Genomic DNA, 18,197 nt, shown 5'->3' with positions numbered 1-18,197 from the left:
GCCCAAGCAACTTGTAAGTAAAGGACTTGATGGAAATATTTAGAGTAATTTCTTACCTTTCTTTTGCTCACTGTGTCTTTGCACTTCATGTCGAACAAACCCAAGCCAAGTTAGTGTGAGTGAACTCTCTTTTGAGCATTGAGTGTTAAGATGATGAACTGTGCACGTGTGCAGTTGGAACAGATGATAAGCTCCAACTTCAGGCTGAATGCTTTTTGCATGAACAGAGTTGCACGGTTACGGTGCCTATTCAGAAGGAGGCTCGCATGAAGCCCAAGTTGCCTTTAGACTGACAAGAACTGTTAAGAGGAAGACTGTTTGACTAGTTGACACTTCTTAATAAATGAGGACATTTATTTTCTTTTAAATAGATGGAGTCTGCACGCAAAGCATGGGAGAATTCCCCGAACATGGGGGAGAAGAGTTCTCCAGTGACCTCGGCAGCGTCTCCTATCGCAGGTGGCAGTGGCAGCAGCAGCAGTGGTGGCAACACTGGGCCAAGCAGTGGCACCTACAGCTCCTTCTCTAGTGCATCAATGCCTCCTATTCCTGTGGCCTCAGTTACACCCACAACTTCGCTCTCAGGTACCGCACACCGAGATCGTAGTACCCTGTTGTATTGTTCCTTGTTCTTCAAGAGATTGGATTCCCTTTGGAGTTGTTAAATGCAAAGGTCACAAGTTTTACCTTAGTATGGAATGTCAGATCTGAACAGCAGCTTCCCAAATACCTTTTAACTAACAGGGAAACACTTCACCTGTTTCACTTCAGTCAGCTGAAAATCATACTAAGATGTCTCTCTGCCTAAGCTACTTATATGGACTTGAAAGAGGAGGTAAACTTCTCTTGGCTGCCTTATTGGTTTCATTCTGTTCAGCTGAATGAAGGAAAGAGCAAAGTAGATTTTGGGGCAGAGGATAGTTCTGATATCCAGCTAATTGGAACTTCCCTTTGTTCTCTTGCTTTTCGAGTTAAAGCCTCAAGAACCCATAATAAACCCCCTTCACAAAAGGCAGAGCAGATGTCCAACTGCTCTTCACAAGCAGTGCTGGTTGCCACCTTCGTTCTTGGCACCAAACAAAAGATGCTATAGCTGGTTAAGTCTTCGTGCCTTGGAATATTAGAATATATTCCCAAATCTCAGCTGAAGCCTTTGAGAAAAAGCTTTTTTTGGAAAAGTGTCTCTCAGCCATGGGGCTCAACCACTGTATGTTGCAGTGTTTTGTTGCATAACTAACCAAGATGCCTCCTGCAGTACTTTTGTAGGCTCCTGTAGCTGAGAAGGAGATGCATTATAGCTGCAGCACTTCCTGTAGTGAACTTAACAAAATTGTCTCGTGTTTTTGTCATGTCGATGGAAACAGCTGCATTGAGTTTCAGTGGTTTTCGCCAGTTGTTGCTGTGCTTGCATAGCTGTCCCAAAACTTGGACAACTGAACGATGAGGCTTTGAAATATCTTTGATTGACGTGTCCCTTGCTTGTCCTCTCCAAGGAGCCGGAACATACACCACCTCTTCGCTGAGCACGAAGACTGCGAGCACCTCTGACCCTCCTAATATCTGCAAAGTGAAGCCCCAGCAGCTGCAGACAAGCAGCCTGGCTTCTGCCAGTCACTTCTCCCAGCTGAGCTGCATGCCATCCCTCATTGCCCAGCAGCAGCAAAGTCCCCAGGTCTACGTGTCCCAGTCTGCAGCAGGTAATGGTGTTTGTGCCCGAGAAGCCACGTGTCTGCTTTTTTGGAGTTCTGAAGCTGCAGAGTTGAATTTCATTCTGGTTTTCTCTGCAGTAAAGACAGAATGATGTAGAGCATTCTGTAGCAAATATTCACTAATTGTGTCTTGCTCTAAATCTGCAAGTTTCTGTCAGTAACTACAAAGATAGTACTGTGTTAGTTCTTTGAGGAAAGTAAATCTGAGTCTCTTAATGCACCATTTTTCTGTTGCAGAATTGTACATCACTATTTAAGACCAATAATGATTGTCTTGATTTCTTTCTTAAAATGCTACAGGAGTTTAGAATTGTGACATATTTTCTTTAAAGAAAATCCTACATAGAGTTAACCTAAATACATGACACTATAACATGTTCTTCCCCTCCCTTCACCCAAACACCTTTTTTTGGCCAGAATCTGTTGCTCATCCCCCCAAAATTGTGTGGGACTTAAGATGCCTGTGTGAGATGGATAGACTCTGAGGGAGAGTTGGAAAAGATACCAAAGCTGGTTGGACACCAGCTCTCCAGTTCTGTGTCTTCTCCCAGGCTCTCTGGTAGCAGTCATGCTGGGAAGTAATGACAGTGGCTGCATGTCTAACTCTTGATGAAAACCTCTCTAGCAGGGAGATGTTTGGAATCAGGTACTAATTGTATTGCTCTTCCTGAGGTACTACAGCTCAAATCCCAGCATTTTATATGGATACAAGTCATCTGTTCAACACCCAACATGCACGTTTGGCACCACCTTCTCTGGCCCAACAGCAAGGCTTTCAACCAGGGCTTTCTCAGGTACTTGGGCATTTCTTATTCTCTGTTTTCCCCTCCCTGTCCATATTGCCTTGAAAGTTCTACTGATGATCCAATGGGGAGAGTGGGACTAAAGACTTAGCAAAAAAATGAGGTCATGCCTGCCCTTGCCGTTTCATTCTGGTGCACACAGGGGGTGTTTGATCTCTGCTGTTGCAGAGAATTAAAGCATTTGTCGTGAAAGTTGAGGAAAGTTTTCACTCACAAATATATGTGAAAGCACATATTCAAAGAAGGTGTTTGTGGTCATGTTAGTGCAGGCTTGTTCAGCTTTGGCAGTACAAAATTATATGCGATCTGGTGCAGTTGTTTTGTACACAAATCTAAATGATTCATCCAGTTTCTGCTGGTTATTTGCGAGGAAAAGTGCAAAATTCAACTAGAAAGTAATTTTCTTAGTGGCAGCAATACTATCTCTGCATGCAGCCTTGGGATTTGACATTCTCTGTTTACTTTTCATAATGCTACACAAATCACACCTCGAACTGTAGCTTTTCTACGTGGCTTTTGTCCTTGGATATTTAATGTTTCCTTTTTTATGCAGCCTGCTTCAGTTCAGCAGATCCCCATCCCCATCTATGCACCTCTGCAAGGACAGCACCAAGCTCAGCTGAGTTTAGGAGCAGCACCAGCTGTTTCCCAAGCCCAAGAGTTGTTCAATTCCTCCTTACAACCTTATAGGTAGGTAGCATATGCAAATTTCTTTGGGTTTAGAGTGGCAGAATTTATGGAACTTGATTTCCTGCAGACTTGTGTTCTGTGCTCCACAGCTGCCTCATCTTCCTGTCTTCTCCAAAATCTCTTCTGTCTGTTTGTCTGAGAACTCTGTATGCAGATTGTGTGTCTAGTGTGCTTGTACAGATTATGCATGATAGTTGTGTCTTTAGAAATCCAGGCTAAAAAGCTGAAAACATCAGTATTTCGTACTAAGAGAACAGAGAAAGTCTGTCCCTTTAATTCAGCAATTTTCTAATCAAACCAACGCTGGAGTCATGAAACACTTTGAAATCCTAGTTTGAACTCCTTAGATGGTAAAAACTTAATTTCAGATGTGTGGGGGTAGCTGGCTATGTTTTAGAATGTTTTCTGTTTGCTACAAAAGATAATAGTAAGACCAATTGGCATTGGTAGCCAGACAAACTTCCACTGTAAGCCTTTCCAAAGCTTCCTTGCACTTCCTATCAAAACTGACTCACAGCAGTATAATTCTGACCAATGCTGTTGGTTTCACTTTGAGGAAGTTTCTTTGGAAGTTTAATTGGAGGGTTTTGCCTGGGCTGTAGAAAAACCTGCTTGTTGCAATGTAGAAGACTGAAGCCACAGAAAGTTTAATTAACTACATTTGTATCCTGACTTTGTGCTTGGCTGACTTTGTGGGACCAAGTATTGCTTGTCCTGCCACAGCTGACAAAAGCTGTTGCAAACAGTTGGCTAACTGCAGAAACACAATCAGTTTGGCATGTGCTCCAGATTAAGTGAATGCTTCTGGCAGAGGAGGATAAGCTTTGAGAGGTACAAGTTGCTGGTTGAAAAAAAAATGCAACCAAAAGTGAAAAATGAACAAAATAAATAAATAAATAAATAAATTTTGTCTGCGTTGAAGAAAATCCTCTGCATACAATCTGGAAAACTTTGTCCAGTGCTCAGAGTAGGACTGTAAGAGTGTTTTGCAGTTAAGGAAAGGTACAAAACAAAGCCAGTCCAGGTGGTGTAACCCAGGTGTTGTGTCAAACCTGCACACGGCCACCACAGCAATAGATCAATGGGATCATACATAGCCACCATATGATAAACTAAAAAATGTTTGTACATCAGAAACACTCTCCTCTGAGCTCCAGAGCTTTGAGAGGGGCATTTGGTTAAAAAATCTTAATTCTTCAGTCTCGAGGTGGCTCTTAATGGAAATGTTTGGATAGGTATTTCAGATGGACTTAAGACAACCTGTCTGTGGTGCTTTTGCTGTACTGGCTTTGGTCTCTGTTATTTAACCAAACTGCAACTTCTCCATGTTGATGACAAAGGCATTGGATATCTGGCTAAAATTAAAGGCTCTGTGTGGTCTCTTTTGAAACTAAAACATTCATTTGGAAGCTACAGTTGTCAGTATCCAGTGATTTAACCTGTAAGTATTGGAAGTTGGACTGTGGAGTCAAGAGAACAAAGCAGTTTATTTATGACTAAGTGGAGCTATTCACATGTGCTTCCCTGCCATCCTACCTTATAGCTAAGAACTGACAGCTTCTGTATTTTACAGTTAAGTTATCCAAGAACTGTTTTAGCATGCACATGCAAATAGATAAATGTAATTTAAGATTTTTAGTAAAAAGCCTAATCCTTTCTTTTCCTGTGGCCTTTAGTAGCATCTATTATATTGTGTACAGGATAAATAGAAAAAAAAAAAAAACCTTCCTTTCTCACGTGAAAATGTGTTCAGTAGAACTAAGCATTCTATTTCTATTTAAAGAATATAAGCTGTGCTCCTAATTTTTGGTGGCTCGTTGTTGAGCTCTGTCAGCATTTTTTATGTATGGTGCTTCAATCCCTTGCAGATCTCAGCAAGCTTTTATGCAGAGTGGTTTGTCTCAGCCGTCGCCAGTGGTTCTGTCTGGTACAGCCTTACACAACTTCCCAGCAGTCCAGCACCAGGAGCTTGCTAAGGCACAGTCCAGCCTGGCATTCCAACAGACTTCTAACACACAGCCTATCCCCATCTTATATGAGCATCAGCTTGGTCAGGCTTCAGGACTGGGAGGCTCTCAGCTCATTGATACACACATTCTGCAGGTAGGAAATGCTCCAAATGAAAAACTTGTGCAGTGGTTTGATACAGGACATCAAGGCTTGCTCAGCTCGGGATAAGCCCACCTATGTGATAACAGTCAAGGTGACAGGAAGATTAAGACACTTGGAAGAGAATGTTCTTTTAATTTCATAAAGGTACATTAGCATAATCTCTGAATTGAGGCTTGTTCCCCAAATTACAGGGCTCCTCACACTTCTGTCGTTAATTAGAGCTTCAGGTTGAATTTCTGTTATGGTCGATGATAAAGGGCTGTTGTACCACTTGCAAATGAGAGCTTTATCACAAACTGAAACCCTCAGGTTGTCAGCTCCCCATGCTGTGGTTTCTGCTGCACTGGTTGATGTCCAGAGGGATGTCCCACACTGCCTTGGAACTCTCCTGAATGCTCTTAAGGTAATGGTGTCTCTTGCTATCCCTAGGCCAGAGCTACGCTCACTCAGGCTTCAAATCTCTACTCTGGGCAAGTTCAACAGCCTGGCCAGAGCAATTTCTACAACACTGCACAGTCTCCCAGTGCTCTCCAGCAGGTAAACTATGGCATGGTAAATTCCCTAAATTGTATTCTTCTTAAAAGCACGTTGTGTTGATGGTGTCTGTGGTGTGGGGGTAGAGGTGGGGGCTGAGAATTTTTAGTTCTTCCAGAATGCAAGAATTTCAAGTTAATAGCAAAGGAGAGCTACAGCAGCAGCCCTGAACCAGCTGAATTGCTGATAAGTTATATGGCCCACAGTTCATGTTGATCACTTGTCCCTGGCATCCTTCCATTAAATAGTTCATTTTCCAGTGATGGACAAAGGTTTAATTGGCACAGTGGTGTTGCTAATTGACTGAGGCACATGGTGCTTTTATGGGGGAAGATATCAGGGATGGTGGAAGGAAACTCCAGGTGCTTTGTGCAGCCTAATGGTTGACCACCAGATCTCACTGAGATGAAACCCAGTGATAACAAATGTGTAGAAAATAATTGAGAAGTCAGCAAATAGGTGATGATACAGGGAAACAAGACAGCCAAGGCAGTAACCACCGGGAATCTGTATCAGGAGGTTTGTAAAACACCTCCAGTGATTTTAAGGATTTTTAATTCTTTTGTGAAAGAACTGTTTATTAGCTGTGTGCAGGCATTGTCATATTCACAGGATACTGTCTAAAGGTTTCTGTCTTCTGGTTCAGTTTTTTTATTTAAGTGACCTTAAAAAAAAAGCTTCTGATGGACTGATTTATTATAGTAGCCTACCTCATACACATGAAAAGTTGCCAAGACAAGAAATGTAGAAGAGTCATGAAAAAATTGGATCTCATCTATTGGAAATCTAGCATAAAGTTTTAAGGACCTCTTAGAAGGGTTAGTGATTATGTGTTCAGTCCTGGCTGTCTCTATACTTTTAATCTGTTATCCTGCAGAGCAGAATCCTAGTAAGCCTTTTTTCTAGTCACACTCAGAATATAATTTTGCAGGTTCTGGATTGTCAGAGTAGGACGTGCAGTGACTCCTGCCAGTCAGGTCACTGCTGTGGTATTTTCACATTTACCACTCTGTGGTGTTTTCAGCCCACAGCACTCCCTGTAAGTGCAAGCAAGGGACAGGCTGCAGTTTGTTGGGGTTGTTTTTAACTTCAGGCTGCTGGTTGTTGGAACTCCTGGAAAGTTAAATCTAGTTTTCATCTCAAACAGTGTCCTTTGATGACTAAAATTGTCTAAGTAAACAACTAAGCCAATCCAGTCCCCTCCCCAGCTCGCTATTTTGTTCTGCTTTTGTTTGAGTTAAATTTACTTCTTCATACAGTGAAATCATGTTGAAGGATCTTGGCGTTGGGAGATGTCATGCAACTTTGTTTCTGAAAAGCAAAGACCCAAATGCCATTAGAATTGATTATAAAGGCAGACTGAACAATAAATTAACTTGTTTGCTTGCAGCTCTCTGGGTAAATGTATGAACTCATTAAGCCATTTGCCTTGAATAAAGCTGAAGTTGTAGAGCTACTAATGAAAGTTAAATAATGGCCTTTGTGTCTCCGTTACTGGTGATTCTGCACTTTCTTTCCAGGTGACGGTACCTCTGCCAGGATCCCAGATTTCTTTGCCCAACTTTGGATCCACAGCACAGCCACTGATTGCCCTGCCCCAGTCTTTACAACCACCACTACAGCACACACCACCACAAGCCCAGGCTCAGAATCTGAGCAGGCCTGCACAAGTAACCCAGCCTTTCCGAGGACTGATCCCAGCAGGAACTCAGCACAGCATGATCGCTGCCACTGGAAAGGTAACAGCACTGCTACATCTGCAGGACTGAAATTATTGGGAAGCACAGCCACGTGTTGGTTTATACAACCAGCATGTTGACTTACATCTAAAAATCTGCCTCGGCTCTGAAAGGTAGGGAGGGGAAGACAGGAAAGCCAGTCAGTGTTAGTGACTGACTCAGTGCCTGAGTGACTGGGTCTGTGTGTTTTGTGAAGGTTTAGCTGAGGGTCTGTAGCTACTGGTCCATTTGCACTGTAGGAATACCTGGTTTGATAGTGACTTTGTGGACTAGTAGGGCATTTCATGTAGAAACCATGTAGAAAATGGTACTGAACCATTGTTAGAGCAGCTGGCAAACAACTGTCAGGGCTGGTGTCTGATTCTGGTCATGCTTGTGTTTGTTGCTTTGTTTCTGGACTCACACCAGAGCAAGTTGTATGGGTTCAAGAGCTTCCAGTGCAACAAAGTGGAGTTTTAGGGGCTTCAATGGACTCTGATCAGCTCTGACCTTAAACTGGAATTAAACTCAGCAAGCTGCATATTAAGAATGTAGCATTTTATGCAAGGCAGAACCTCTGATGTGTAATTAAAAAAGAAAGCTGATCTGGCAGCCGAGGAAAACTCCGAGTGACTGCTCCAGTAAGGAAATAACACTGAAATAGTGTAAGAAACTTGAATATCTAGAGGGGAATTCTCTCCTTTATCTGAAGCTGCTAAGGTAGTTGCCAATGAATACATGCATGAAGCTGACTTGCAATCACAAGTCTTAGATGGAATCCCAGATTTACGGGCACCTGGGATTTTTGGATAGTGTGCAGCACAAAACAGCTGGAGTAAACTTACAGATGAGCAGTGGCTGATAACACTGGACATGAACTCAGCTAAGGTTTCTGTCAGGTACAGCAAGGTCTTTCCCCACCTCAGGGAGTAATCTGCCTCTGGAGCTGCGCCTGAAATCCCTACAGTCTGTGGCCTAGATTTTAGGGTACTTTGGAGTATAAAATGACCCCACTGTTCCAGAGATTTACAGCTGTGATAAGAAAAATCTCTCTCGAGTGTTAGTTCCATGTCTTGGGCAGTAATGACACCCAGAGTTTGAGACCACCCAGATGAAGTGTTCAGCCTGTCGCCCCCAGAGTGTATGTGATGATTTTGGCACCGGACACTTTTCCAGCTTGATGGGATCTGGCCAAATCTTTCTACCTTTATAGTTGTTACGAGCCCACCTTGCAAGCAGCATGTTTCCTGCCACAGTTGTCACTGGAAAATGATCGCTCATTTCAGCAAAAAATGAGGATGCAGTGGATTGGTGTCCTTAGATGACTCTCCAGCCCTGCTCTGAGGGTTCCATCATGTTCCTGTTAGAGAAAGCTTAAAACAGCCTTTCATTTTTAACTAATTTATTGTTGCTGTTATGCTTCATGGCCCTGTGTGGAAATACACTGTTGCAGAGACTTAATTTATTCTGTTCAGTGTATCTGCAATATAGCATGCAAGATTCATTGCTCCAGTTAGTCTGCAGATCTTTTTTCCTTGAATGACAGCTCCATTTTGCTGTGCTTTAAGGTTTTTTTAATAGAACTGGACTATTTTATGTCATTTTTCTTTTCCATATTTTTTGGGATTATTTCTAAGTATTTTCATGTGGTACCTGAGATGGGAATCTCAGATAATGAGATTTGAACTTCAAAACACATCTTTTTTTTTTTTTTTTTTTTTCGGGCCAAATAGATGAAATGACTCTCAAATCCCCTTTCCTTGTGCAGGAGGATCAAGTTAGAAAGCCACTACCAAGTGCCAGATAGTGCAGGAAAATTATACAGAGAGGTGCTTGTAGTGCTGGGCTTATCCTAATTATAAGAGTCCATTCTGCAGTGAGGCTTTCATCTCCACTTAAATTACCTTGAAGTAAGCTAACAGCTGCTTAGCAAATCTAATTTTTTTAATTAGAATTAACATGTCAGTTGCTGTGTTTTTCAGATATCAGAAATGGACCTGAAGGCCTTTGGAGGTGGCATTGATGTTAAACCTGGAACACCACCAGTTACTGGCAGAAGTACTACTCCAACCTCCAGTCCCTTCCGGTAAATCTGCCTTAAGCTCAGAATTCCTTGAAATCAGAGCTAGAAAATGTACCTAGTCATGCATAAGCAGCCAGTTCTGAAAGGTGTGAGGTGAGGGGCCACTGATGTAAAATACAGTGCTTAAATCTTAGCTTACGAGCAGCATTCCAGTTGATCATCACATCTGCTGTAGTTAAACACAAGTACATAGCTCTGAAGTAAAATGTGAAAAATATTTTTTGATTAAATGAAACTAAACACGTCACGTGAAATGACCTGGGATTGTACCAGTAGGGCCCTGAAGTGCCAGGGAAGAGGTACTTTGGGATAAACTCTGTGACAGTTTATCTTAATTGTGGTGCTCTAAGTAAAATCACTTAAAGGCTTAGACAGCAGTTATGGCAGCAGTTCTCTTTAAAGGAGTAGGGGTTGTTGCAAGATCCACAAGCTTCTCACAAGTGAAATTAGTAAGCTAGGCAGCCTCCTTCACGTTCACACAGTGCTGGTGTGTGTGGAGCTTAGCTGGTGGCCCTGCCACTGGTGCCCTGCTGCTCCTTTCACCTTGAGTAACTGTATCACCCACAGTCTGCGTGAGAGCTCTTTGCAAGTCAAGCCCTGTTTCCTAAAGCAGACTGCTCGGTCTTTTTTGTCTCTGAGGGTTGTTTTCTGCTCTGCCCCCAGATAATCTTTCAAGCTTCATGTAATTCATGGTGATTCAACACCTTGAAAGTTTTAACGGAGGGTCACGTTCTTGGCTAAGTAAAACAGGGGGAGTAGTGTTTTCTGTTGAATTCCTGAAATCTGTTCAAGTGCATTTTGGAAGGTTTGACAGCAGGTCAGAGTTGAAGCAGCTGCACACGTTCACTGCCTGTTGTGACAAGCTCTGAACTTGCCACAATAGAGCAAACAGTGTGAAGGGGCAGGACTGGGCAGGGATGGGAAGGGGAACACACTTCTAACATTAGTATTTGTGTCATGAATACTTTAAGGAAAGGTCTCTTTCACACAGACATACCCTGGAATCTTTCCATATCCTAAATATTTCTGATTATGGTTTCTCCTTTTATTCTAAAGTTCTGAGTTTGTTTGCATACAGACGAAGCTTCACACCAGCTTCTTGAAGAGATTTATCTTTTTTTACCCCTCCAATGCTGAATTTCTAGTTGTAACTAAAGGCAGAAACATCCTCTGAATGAAAGCAGTGTGATTTTAACTGGAGTTCTTTCCCTTAGGGCCAGTTCTACAAGTCCTAACAATCAGTCCAATAAAATGAACAGCATTGTCTACCAGAAGCAGTTCCAGTCAGCAGCTGCTGCTGTGAGAATGACACAGCCATTTCCTGCACAATTTGCACCCCAGGTAGGTGATCGGTGGCTTCTTACAAACAGATTTTTTTCTCTGTATGACCTGGTGACTAACTTGACTGTGTCTCCTCAGGCTTTATCATGGGGAGATACAAAATGGCATCCTTAAAATGAAATGGCGTAAGAAAGCTGATTTCAAAGCAAAAAAGTACCTCTCTGATCTTGCTAACTAGTAGTGCTGATTTTGTGATGTTTGAGTTCTGTGCACACTCAGGAATGTAATACAAGTTGTGAATGATGTAGAACAGACAGTGTTCTGGCTTCCCCAGGCAGCTGTAATGTACCTCGTCCTGCAAAAACGGGTCATTTGGTTGGGGAAGGGGAGGAGCTTTGTGTCTCAGAAGGGTCCCAGTGCATATTTCAAATGTTCAAAGACAAAGCAGATTTGCAGCTCTGAAGTACTGAAGGAGCAGTTCAGGTTGGAAAAGATCTCTGAGGTCAAATAGTCCATACAAGGCAGGGCTGATGGCAAAGGGTTTGATTTGCTTTGGCATTCCAGGGAGCACAGCTTACAAGGGTGGTGCATCCCTGTTATAGGTGTCTCTAACCAGGCTGCTAGGGAAATGTAGCCTCTCTAAAAATGTAGGATATTTCTGTCTTTCCTTTTAGCATTTGGAGTGTTGGACTGCAGGACTTGTGGATTTGATTTCTGGATTGCCACTAGCAGAAACTACATCACCTTTCCGGGGCTGCCTTTCTCTAGTGGCTCCTCCACTGCCTTGTGAGGGTTTTCTCCCTTTTTACATGCTGGGTTGAAGTTGTTGGTGCTGCTTTCAACCACAGCAGCACTGCAGGGCTGGCTTTTTCTTGGAGTTCAGGCATGGCTTTTCCTAGCAAAAAAGCCTGTTTTCTTGACATAGCAGAGTAGCAGCCTTTCCCCCTTTAAGATAATGCCAACGTGCAATCTAGTTGGGGATTTTCTAATTGAGAACTGTCTCTTCTTGTTGTTTTTCCCCCACTTAGATCCTCTCTCAGCCTAACCTGCTCCCTCCATTGATAAGAGCCCCATTTACTAACACCTTCCCAGCGCCTGTTCAGAGGCTGCCAGTAGCACTGCATAGTCAGATGCCGTCTCAGATGACCACAGGCCTTATGAGCCACCCTCAGTTACCACGTGTGGCCAGAGGTCCTTGTGGATCAGTACCTGGAGCCAGAGGCAGTCAGGCCCAGGCTGCGCTGAAGGCTGAACGAGACATGAAGGTTAGTATGTGAACAGCAGAGCTGCTGCTGCCACCAGTTCAGTCTGACAGCTCTAGGGCAGGGATGTGTCTGCAAATCAGGGCTTCAGGAAAAGGCCTTTGGACCCAAAGCTGGTAGCTGGGCTTTTAACAGCTGAAAACAGACCTTCTCTAAGCCTTGTTTTTTAACAAGAATTTTAAAATATTTGTAGGGAGCTTCCTTTCTCAGGTGGTCCTGTGGTCAGCAGCTGTAGAGCTGCCACTGCTGTCCAAGGCAACGTGACAACGAGGTGTCAAGAGCCTGGATTTTTATTGAATGAGTGATAAAGCCTCACCCCTGGCTGTTACCTCTCATTTCACACCCCAGCTCTGAGCAGCACTGTGGACCCTCCTGTTCCAGCCAGCCTTGCTCCCTGGGGACTCTGAAGAGTCATTTCCCAGTGGTTTGAAATGCCTGTGGTTAATTCTCTGTGGAAGAATGCAGTACATGGTGCACTGCACAGAACAGGGGGGGCTGCATTTCAGTAGCAGGGGATGACAGTCATCAAACTTGTTACAGCACTTTGGGACCCTTCAGGTCAAGGCAAACTCTTCTTCCCATGGCAGGACTGCAGTGTGGGATATCTAGGGGCACCATTGGACACTCAACCTATTTGCTGCAGAGTGAGTTGCTTGAATAGATGGTACTTAGGAGCTCCTTCATCTACTGCCATTCAATGTAACACATGCACTGTTGTATAAAAGCAAGAGAATGTGGTGGTCCTGGTTATGCATGGCTGTAGGAGAATTTGTTACCCCTTAAATTGTAGGTAGTTGGTCCATTTAGTTTCTGCCACCAGTTCATGCAAAGAACTTACGAGGTGATGCTTCGTGTATTGTCCTGACTCTGTGTTGTGCATTGAATCTGGCCAGTCATAGCAAATACTAATACACAGTTCTGGTTTCCTGAACCTCCCTGCAAACACTGTGGAAAGGAATGAGAGTTACTCTGTCACACTTGGTTACTTGGGATCAAGTCATCCAACCTTAACCTCAGGGGATGGCTGAAATCTGGGCTAAAGATTTCAGGTGTCCCTGCCTGGCTCCAGTAAAATCAGGCTGTTGCTGCAGTCTTGCACACCAGAGTTCACAGGTTTGTTTTCTGTTCTGTTGCTACTTGAGTTACTTGGAGCAGCTACACAGTGTGAGAGCCAAGGCCTCTTGTTCCAGGCATTTGCTGTTTTGTCCCCCGCCCCTGCTGTTGTGTCTGTGTTTCCCAGCTCCATTTTCTGAAAAAAAAAAATAAAAAAATAAAAAAAGTACTTGGAGAGGTACATGGCTTAGTGCCTGTATTGCAGTTGGGGCTCCTTGTGTTAAGATACACCTTTTTAATTTAAAGAAAAGGTGTTTGACTGCATTGGGCTTAATTGTGCAGTTTCTAAAAGATTGAACTCTAATGGAACTCCTGCTTTGCCTGAGTGTGGGCAGGAAAGCCAAGTGCTTGGTGTGAAGTGTCTGGTCTGCACAGTGGAACTGGAACATGTCACAGGGCAGGGTTACTGGTAGGATTCAGAGGAGGGATTTGAAGGAAGCCAGGCAGTAGTTTGTGCTGCCTGGGACGAGTGCTTGCTTGGAGTGGGAAAAGATAAGGCTTCAGCTTACATGTAGCACAACTTTGAATCTGGTTCTCTTGCATCCCCATTGCAGGCTCTGAAGTCTGTGTTCAGAGCCACAGGAGGGGGAAATCTGTGTGCTCAGAGTAGGCTGTGGTGCTGTGAGAGCCCCCGCACTCTGAGGTGCAGCGCACACGGCAGGAGCAGGGACAGCTGGAGTGCCCTGGGTGCCCACGGGAGTGTCCTGCACACACCCCTCTGGCCACGTCTGACCTGTGCTGAGGGGGGAGCTGCAGTTTGAGCCTGCTGTCAGCAGTGTTTATACTTCTAAAGCTCTGCAACAGTAGTGGCATAAAAAGATGTTAGATAATGCTTCAGACTGTTGTCCTTGATCCTCTTTTCCTGGGGGCAGGATTAGGAAGAGGAAGGGAAGCCTAGGCATGAAGTTAAGCTACTGCTGAGGAGCCAAGCACCCATGGTGACATCTGGAAAGCAACTGGATGGACACTGCCTTTCTAGGAAAGTCTGGCCACTGCGGTCAGTCCTTTCCCCTTTGTTTAGGAAATACTTTTGTGAAGTCACTCTTATTCCAATGCCCTCTCTTCAGTAAACTTACTTTCTCCCTCTCTTAAGGCAAAGCAGAGAGCAGAGGTACTTCAGTCCACCCAGAGATTCTTTTCTGAGCAGCAGCAGCAGCAGAGCAAACCCATAGGAGGCAAAGCCCAGAAAGTGGAGGAGAATGGAAGCAAACCCCCCGAGGCAATTGCTGACTCCTCAGGAGTCTGCCAGGACAAAACAGAGGAGAAGCCCACGCCTGCACCCGCTGCCACACCGAAACCTGTCAGAACTGGACCAATCAAACCTCAGGCAATCAAAACCGAGGAAACTAAATCTTAGAGGCTGTGTTCCCGTGGAGGGGGGCAGAGGGGAGGGTGGGCGAGGTGTCAGCGGCATGAGTTTGTGGCCCGAAGGCCGAGGCAGCAGCCTGCTCTCCCTGCAGGGCTCCGAGCAGCCTGAAGGGGCACAGGAGCCATCAGCAGTTACAGGTGCAAACTGCTGGGTGTCCAGCTGAGCTCCTGGGCTCGGGGGGTTTGTGTCTCCTCTGACAGCATGAAGGCTGCTCTCGGTGTGTGCACGTTCCACACGTGCGCGCGTGTTTTGGCTTACATACCTTCTGCTTCCCACGGTGAGAAACACGGAGAAGTGGCAATGGCAGGGAAGAAGGTGGTGGGGAGGCATGTTCCTGGCTGACACGATGACTTCTCTTATTTTCTTCAGGCTCTGATCTTCAGCTGCTATTTATCTTTTTATAAACCCATGAGTATGACAACATGCAGTTCTGAAGATGGTGCTGGGCCAAGTAATGTGTGTTAAGTTTTTAGTGACTTAAGAAGCTTCTATCTTGTAAAAAACAGAGGGATCCATAGCTGGCAAAATTGCCTTTGCCACGCGAGGTCTAACCTAACATAACACAGTGATGCTGGTGGTGTTGGATTTCCCTCTGGAGGCAGTGCTTTGCTGGCTGCTGCTGCTTGGATGACAATATTCTGCATTTAGATCACCACATGAAAACGCTACTTGGCCACCTGTGTCCTCTCCACCCGCTGCCCCCTCAGTGGCTCTCACCCCTGGAGTTGAAAGGTTCGTTGCATCAATAGTCAGGTTTGTTCCGTTCACCCCTGTCCAGGTGTCTTTATATGATGCGAGTGGTCTCTAAACGGTTCCAGTTTCTGTCTGTGATACAGCAACGAGCACTTAAACTGTGCCACGAGAACTACAGAAACCTTACTGATTAACGAGAGTTTATCTCAAAGGTGCATTTTCATATCAGAGCTGAGTCGCACCACCTCCTTGCCCACAGTGTGCTGGAAAGTAGAATCAAGTCAAATAAATGCCTTTTTAATTGTATCCTCTAGTATTCTAGCTGTAGGACAGTACTGTATGATACTTCTGTGAATGTAAGATATCCTGTACCTGCTTATGATATGTAGTAGTGACTGTGCTATACTGGAGCTGTTTTTAATAATGTTATTCTAGAGGTTTTTTTTCCAGACAATGATTGAAAAAGCTAATAAAAAGCACCAGGTACCACATCAGTAGCAGAATTTGCTGGTTTTTTCTTGGATTTTTTTTTTCTTTTCTTTTTTTTTTTTTTTTTTTTATATTTTTTGGAAGGAAGAGTTGAAAGTCTAATGTGTATAATTTTGTTCAAATGACTGCAGAAGCTGGAAAGGCTGTTGCTGCTATTGATGCCTAGTGAATCGCTATTGGTTATCTTTTTATATAAATATATATATAATTTGAATTTTTGGAAACTCTAGCTGTGATGTCAACTTTGGAAAAAAGTATCCCACTTGTAGTGTGAGTTGGCATTGTACAGAAATTAACAGCCATATTGGTCTAGAAATGTTAAACTTAATTTTTTTTCCATTTGTACAGGGGTAACGCACTGTATGAAATATGTACGGTCTTATTTACATGGGTTTGATTACAGAAACTAATAAAGTATTCTCTAAATAAAGCCCCCGGGTGATCTTGTGATTGGTGCAGCGCTGCAGGACGCGATGGGAGCGGTGCCAAGGGAAAGCAGGCTGCTGAGGAAAACACTGGAACAGCTCACTGCTGTACCCCCAGCACTGTCACGCTCCCTCTGCAGCGAAGGTCTCCCAGGATGTCACTCCCATCTCTCCATGGAAGGAGCCTGATGGGTGTGGTTGCCACATGTTCCATCTCCAGCCTGTGGGAGCTGCCTGGCGCTGGTGGTTCCCCAGGGAGGAGCCGAGGAGCCTGGGATGTCCGGCAGCACCAGGGGTAAAGGCAGGAGGTTTCCTGCCAGAGAGAGCCTTGGTCTGAGCCTTCCCAGCTTCCCCCCGGCCCAGCCCTGGGATGTGGGGTTCAGGAGAGGCCCAGCACTGTCAGCTGCCACCAGGGGAAACTTGCTTCCCAACCTTCTCATGTTTGGTCTCCGAGAAGTAAGTCCTGCCTTGGGAGAAGGTGCTGGTTGGCTCTGCACCTCTGAAGAAAGGGCAAAGCCAGGCAGGGGTGTTGGGGGCAGTTGGGCAGGTTGACCTTTGGTCAGGGGTGTTGCTGCCCGGCCCCACAGTGGGTCAGGAAGCAGCAGACTGGGGCCACCAGGAGAGCTGGAGCCTTGCCCAGGTTGGTGCTGTTTGGGGATAGAACTGCAGCAATATGGAGTAAATAAAAGATTCTGTAATCCACAAAGAAGCAGTGGGCAGGGAGGGAGTAACCTCCAAGCAGGTAACACTGCAGGTAAATCACCTTTTTCATAAGGATACCTATGAGCACAACTGCAGTAAACACTCGGGAAAAGGAGGAGGTGGGGAACTGAGTGAATGTAGACACTCATTTGATCTATAAATGTGCTGTAAAGTTAATTGAGCTCTGCTGATGTTTCCCTGGTTTGAGGTTGTCTTCTGCCTGTTTCACCCCAAAAATGGGAACTCATTCACCAGAGTATTCTATTTTTAAGGAAATGCTGTTGAAAGGATTAATGTTAAATTCTGTGGTAATAAAGGAAGTAAATTCTGTGGTAACTAGGAAGTCAGACAAATTTTCCACAGCTGGCTTTGGGAATGTTTCTTGCACAGAACTGAATGAGGGTAATATTTCTGCAGAAACTTAATTAAAAGCAAATTCTTGGGCATTTTATGCCTCCAAATAACCCAGTTTTGATGTGTGTCTCTCCAAAGCCCCAAACCACCCTGGCTGCCTTTGAGGCCAGGTGGAGCTTTCAGTCACTGACCCCAGTTCATCGAATATTTTTATGACATTTAATCAGGTAACTTGCCCCTGGCTATTTATGCTGGAGTAGCTCTTGCTTTTTTAATTTGTGTGGGATTTGGTGTGTAATCTCTTTTCTAGGACCCTGGTCATCAGAAAGAATTGTGCTGAACCTCCCAGAAATTAGGGAACTATTTTGTTGGGGTAATTAATTTTTTTCCCCTTTAATAATGTTCAGGCTGTGAAAAGACTGTAACTTTTCTCAAGGGCAGGAGCAGAAGGGGGTTAAGTGTGACTGGGCCCAGATCCAGCAACCCCCCTGGGCTCAGGCTGGCTTCTTGCTGGGATGCAGGAGGGGAGGGCTTGTTTTCCCAAAGCCTGTACTGTTCAGCTCCAGCCCAGCTTTCTGGAAATCCTGTGTACACTGGCTTGTCTTCATTTATTTTCGTAGTCAATTAAGAGATGGACTTCCCAGCCTGAAAAGGCCCCGGGGCGGGGCGGGCTGGGGCTGTCTGCCCTCGGTGTCTGGGCTCAGCGAGGTGCTGCTGCTGCTCCCCAGGGCTCTGCACAAACCCTGCCTTTCATCCTGGGGTTCGGCTCACGCCCCCAGGGAGCTGTGGGGTGAAGGGAGGCTCCAGCCTCGCCTCCCATCCTGTTCTGGGACAGAAATGCCTTTCTCCCATCCTCACTG

The 18,197-nt window shown here is 44.7% G+C and overlaps 1 protein-coding gene across 8 annotated transcripts in view; it reads left to right on the top strand.

Annotated features, from left to right (window-relative positions):
* Positions 1-16,286, top strand: part of PRRC2C (proline rich coiled-coil 2C) — a 71,067-nt gene extending 54,781 nt beyond the window's left edge. For 6 of the 8 annotated variants that reach the window (XM_032697119.1, XM_032697121.1, XM_032697125.1 and 3 more), the window contains 10 exons: positions 372-585; positions 1,494-1,697; positions 2,391-2,503; positions 3,066-3,202; positions 5,071-5,305; positions 5,744-5,866; positions 7,369-7,587; positions 9,549-9,652; positions 10,864-10,990; positions 14,399-16,286. In XM_032697119.1, the coding sequence (XP_032553010.1) occupies positions 372-585; positions 1,494-1,697; positions 2,391-2,503; positions 3,066-3,202; positions 5,071-5,305; positions 5,744-5,866; positions 7,369-7,587; positions 9,549-9,652; positions 10,864-10,990; positions 14,399-14,662 (1,740 nt within the window). In that variant the 3' untranslated portion in view covers positions 14,663-16,286. The remainder of the gene's footprint in view (positions 1-371; positions 586-1,493; positions 1,698-2,390; positions 2,504-3,065; positions 3,203-5,070; positions 5,306-5,743; positions 5,867-7,368; positions 7,588-9,548; positions 9,653-10,863; positions 10,991-14,398) is intronic. The other 2 variants (XM_032697124.1, XM_032697120.1) reach the window with 1 other exon arrangement.
* Positions 16,287-18,197: the final 1,911 nt, after the last annotated feature.

This window comes from Chiroxiphia lanceolata, chromosome 9, assembly GCF_009829145.1.
Source record: "Chiroxiphia lanceolata isolate bChiLan1 chromosome 9, bChiLan1.pri, whole genome shotgun sequence".
Classification (NCBI taxonomy): Eukaryota; Metazoa; Chordata; class Aves; order Passeriformes; family Pipridae; genus Chiroxiphia; species Chiroxiphia lanceolata.
This window is presented reverse-complemented; position numbering and strand designations above follow the sequence as displayed.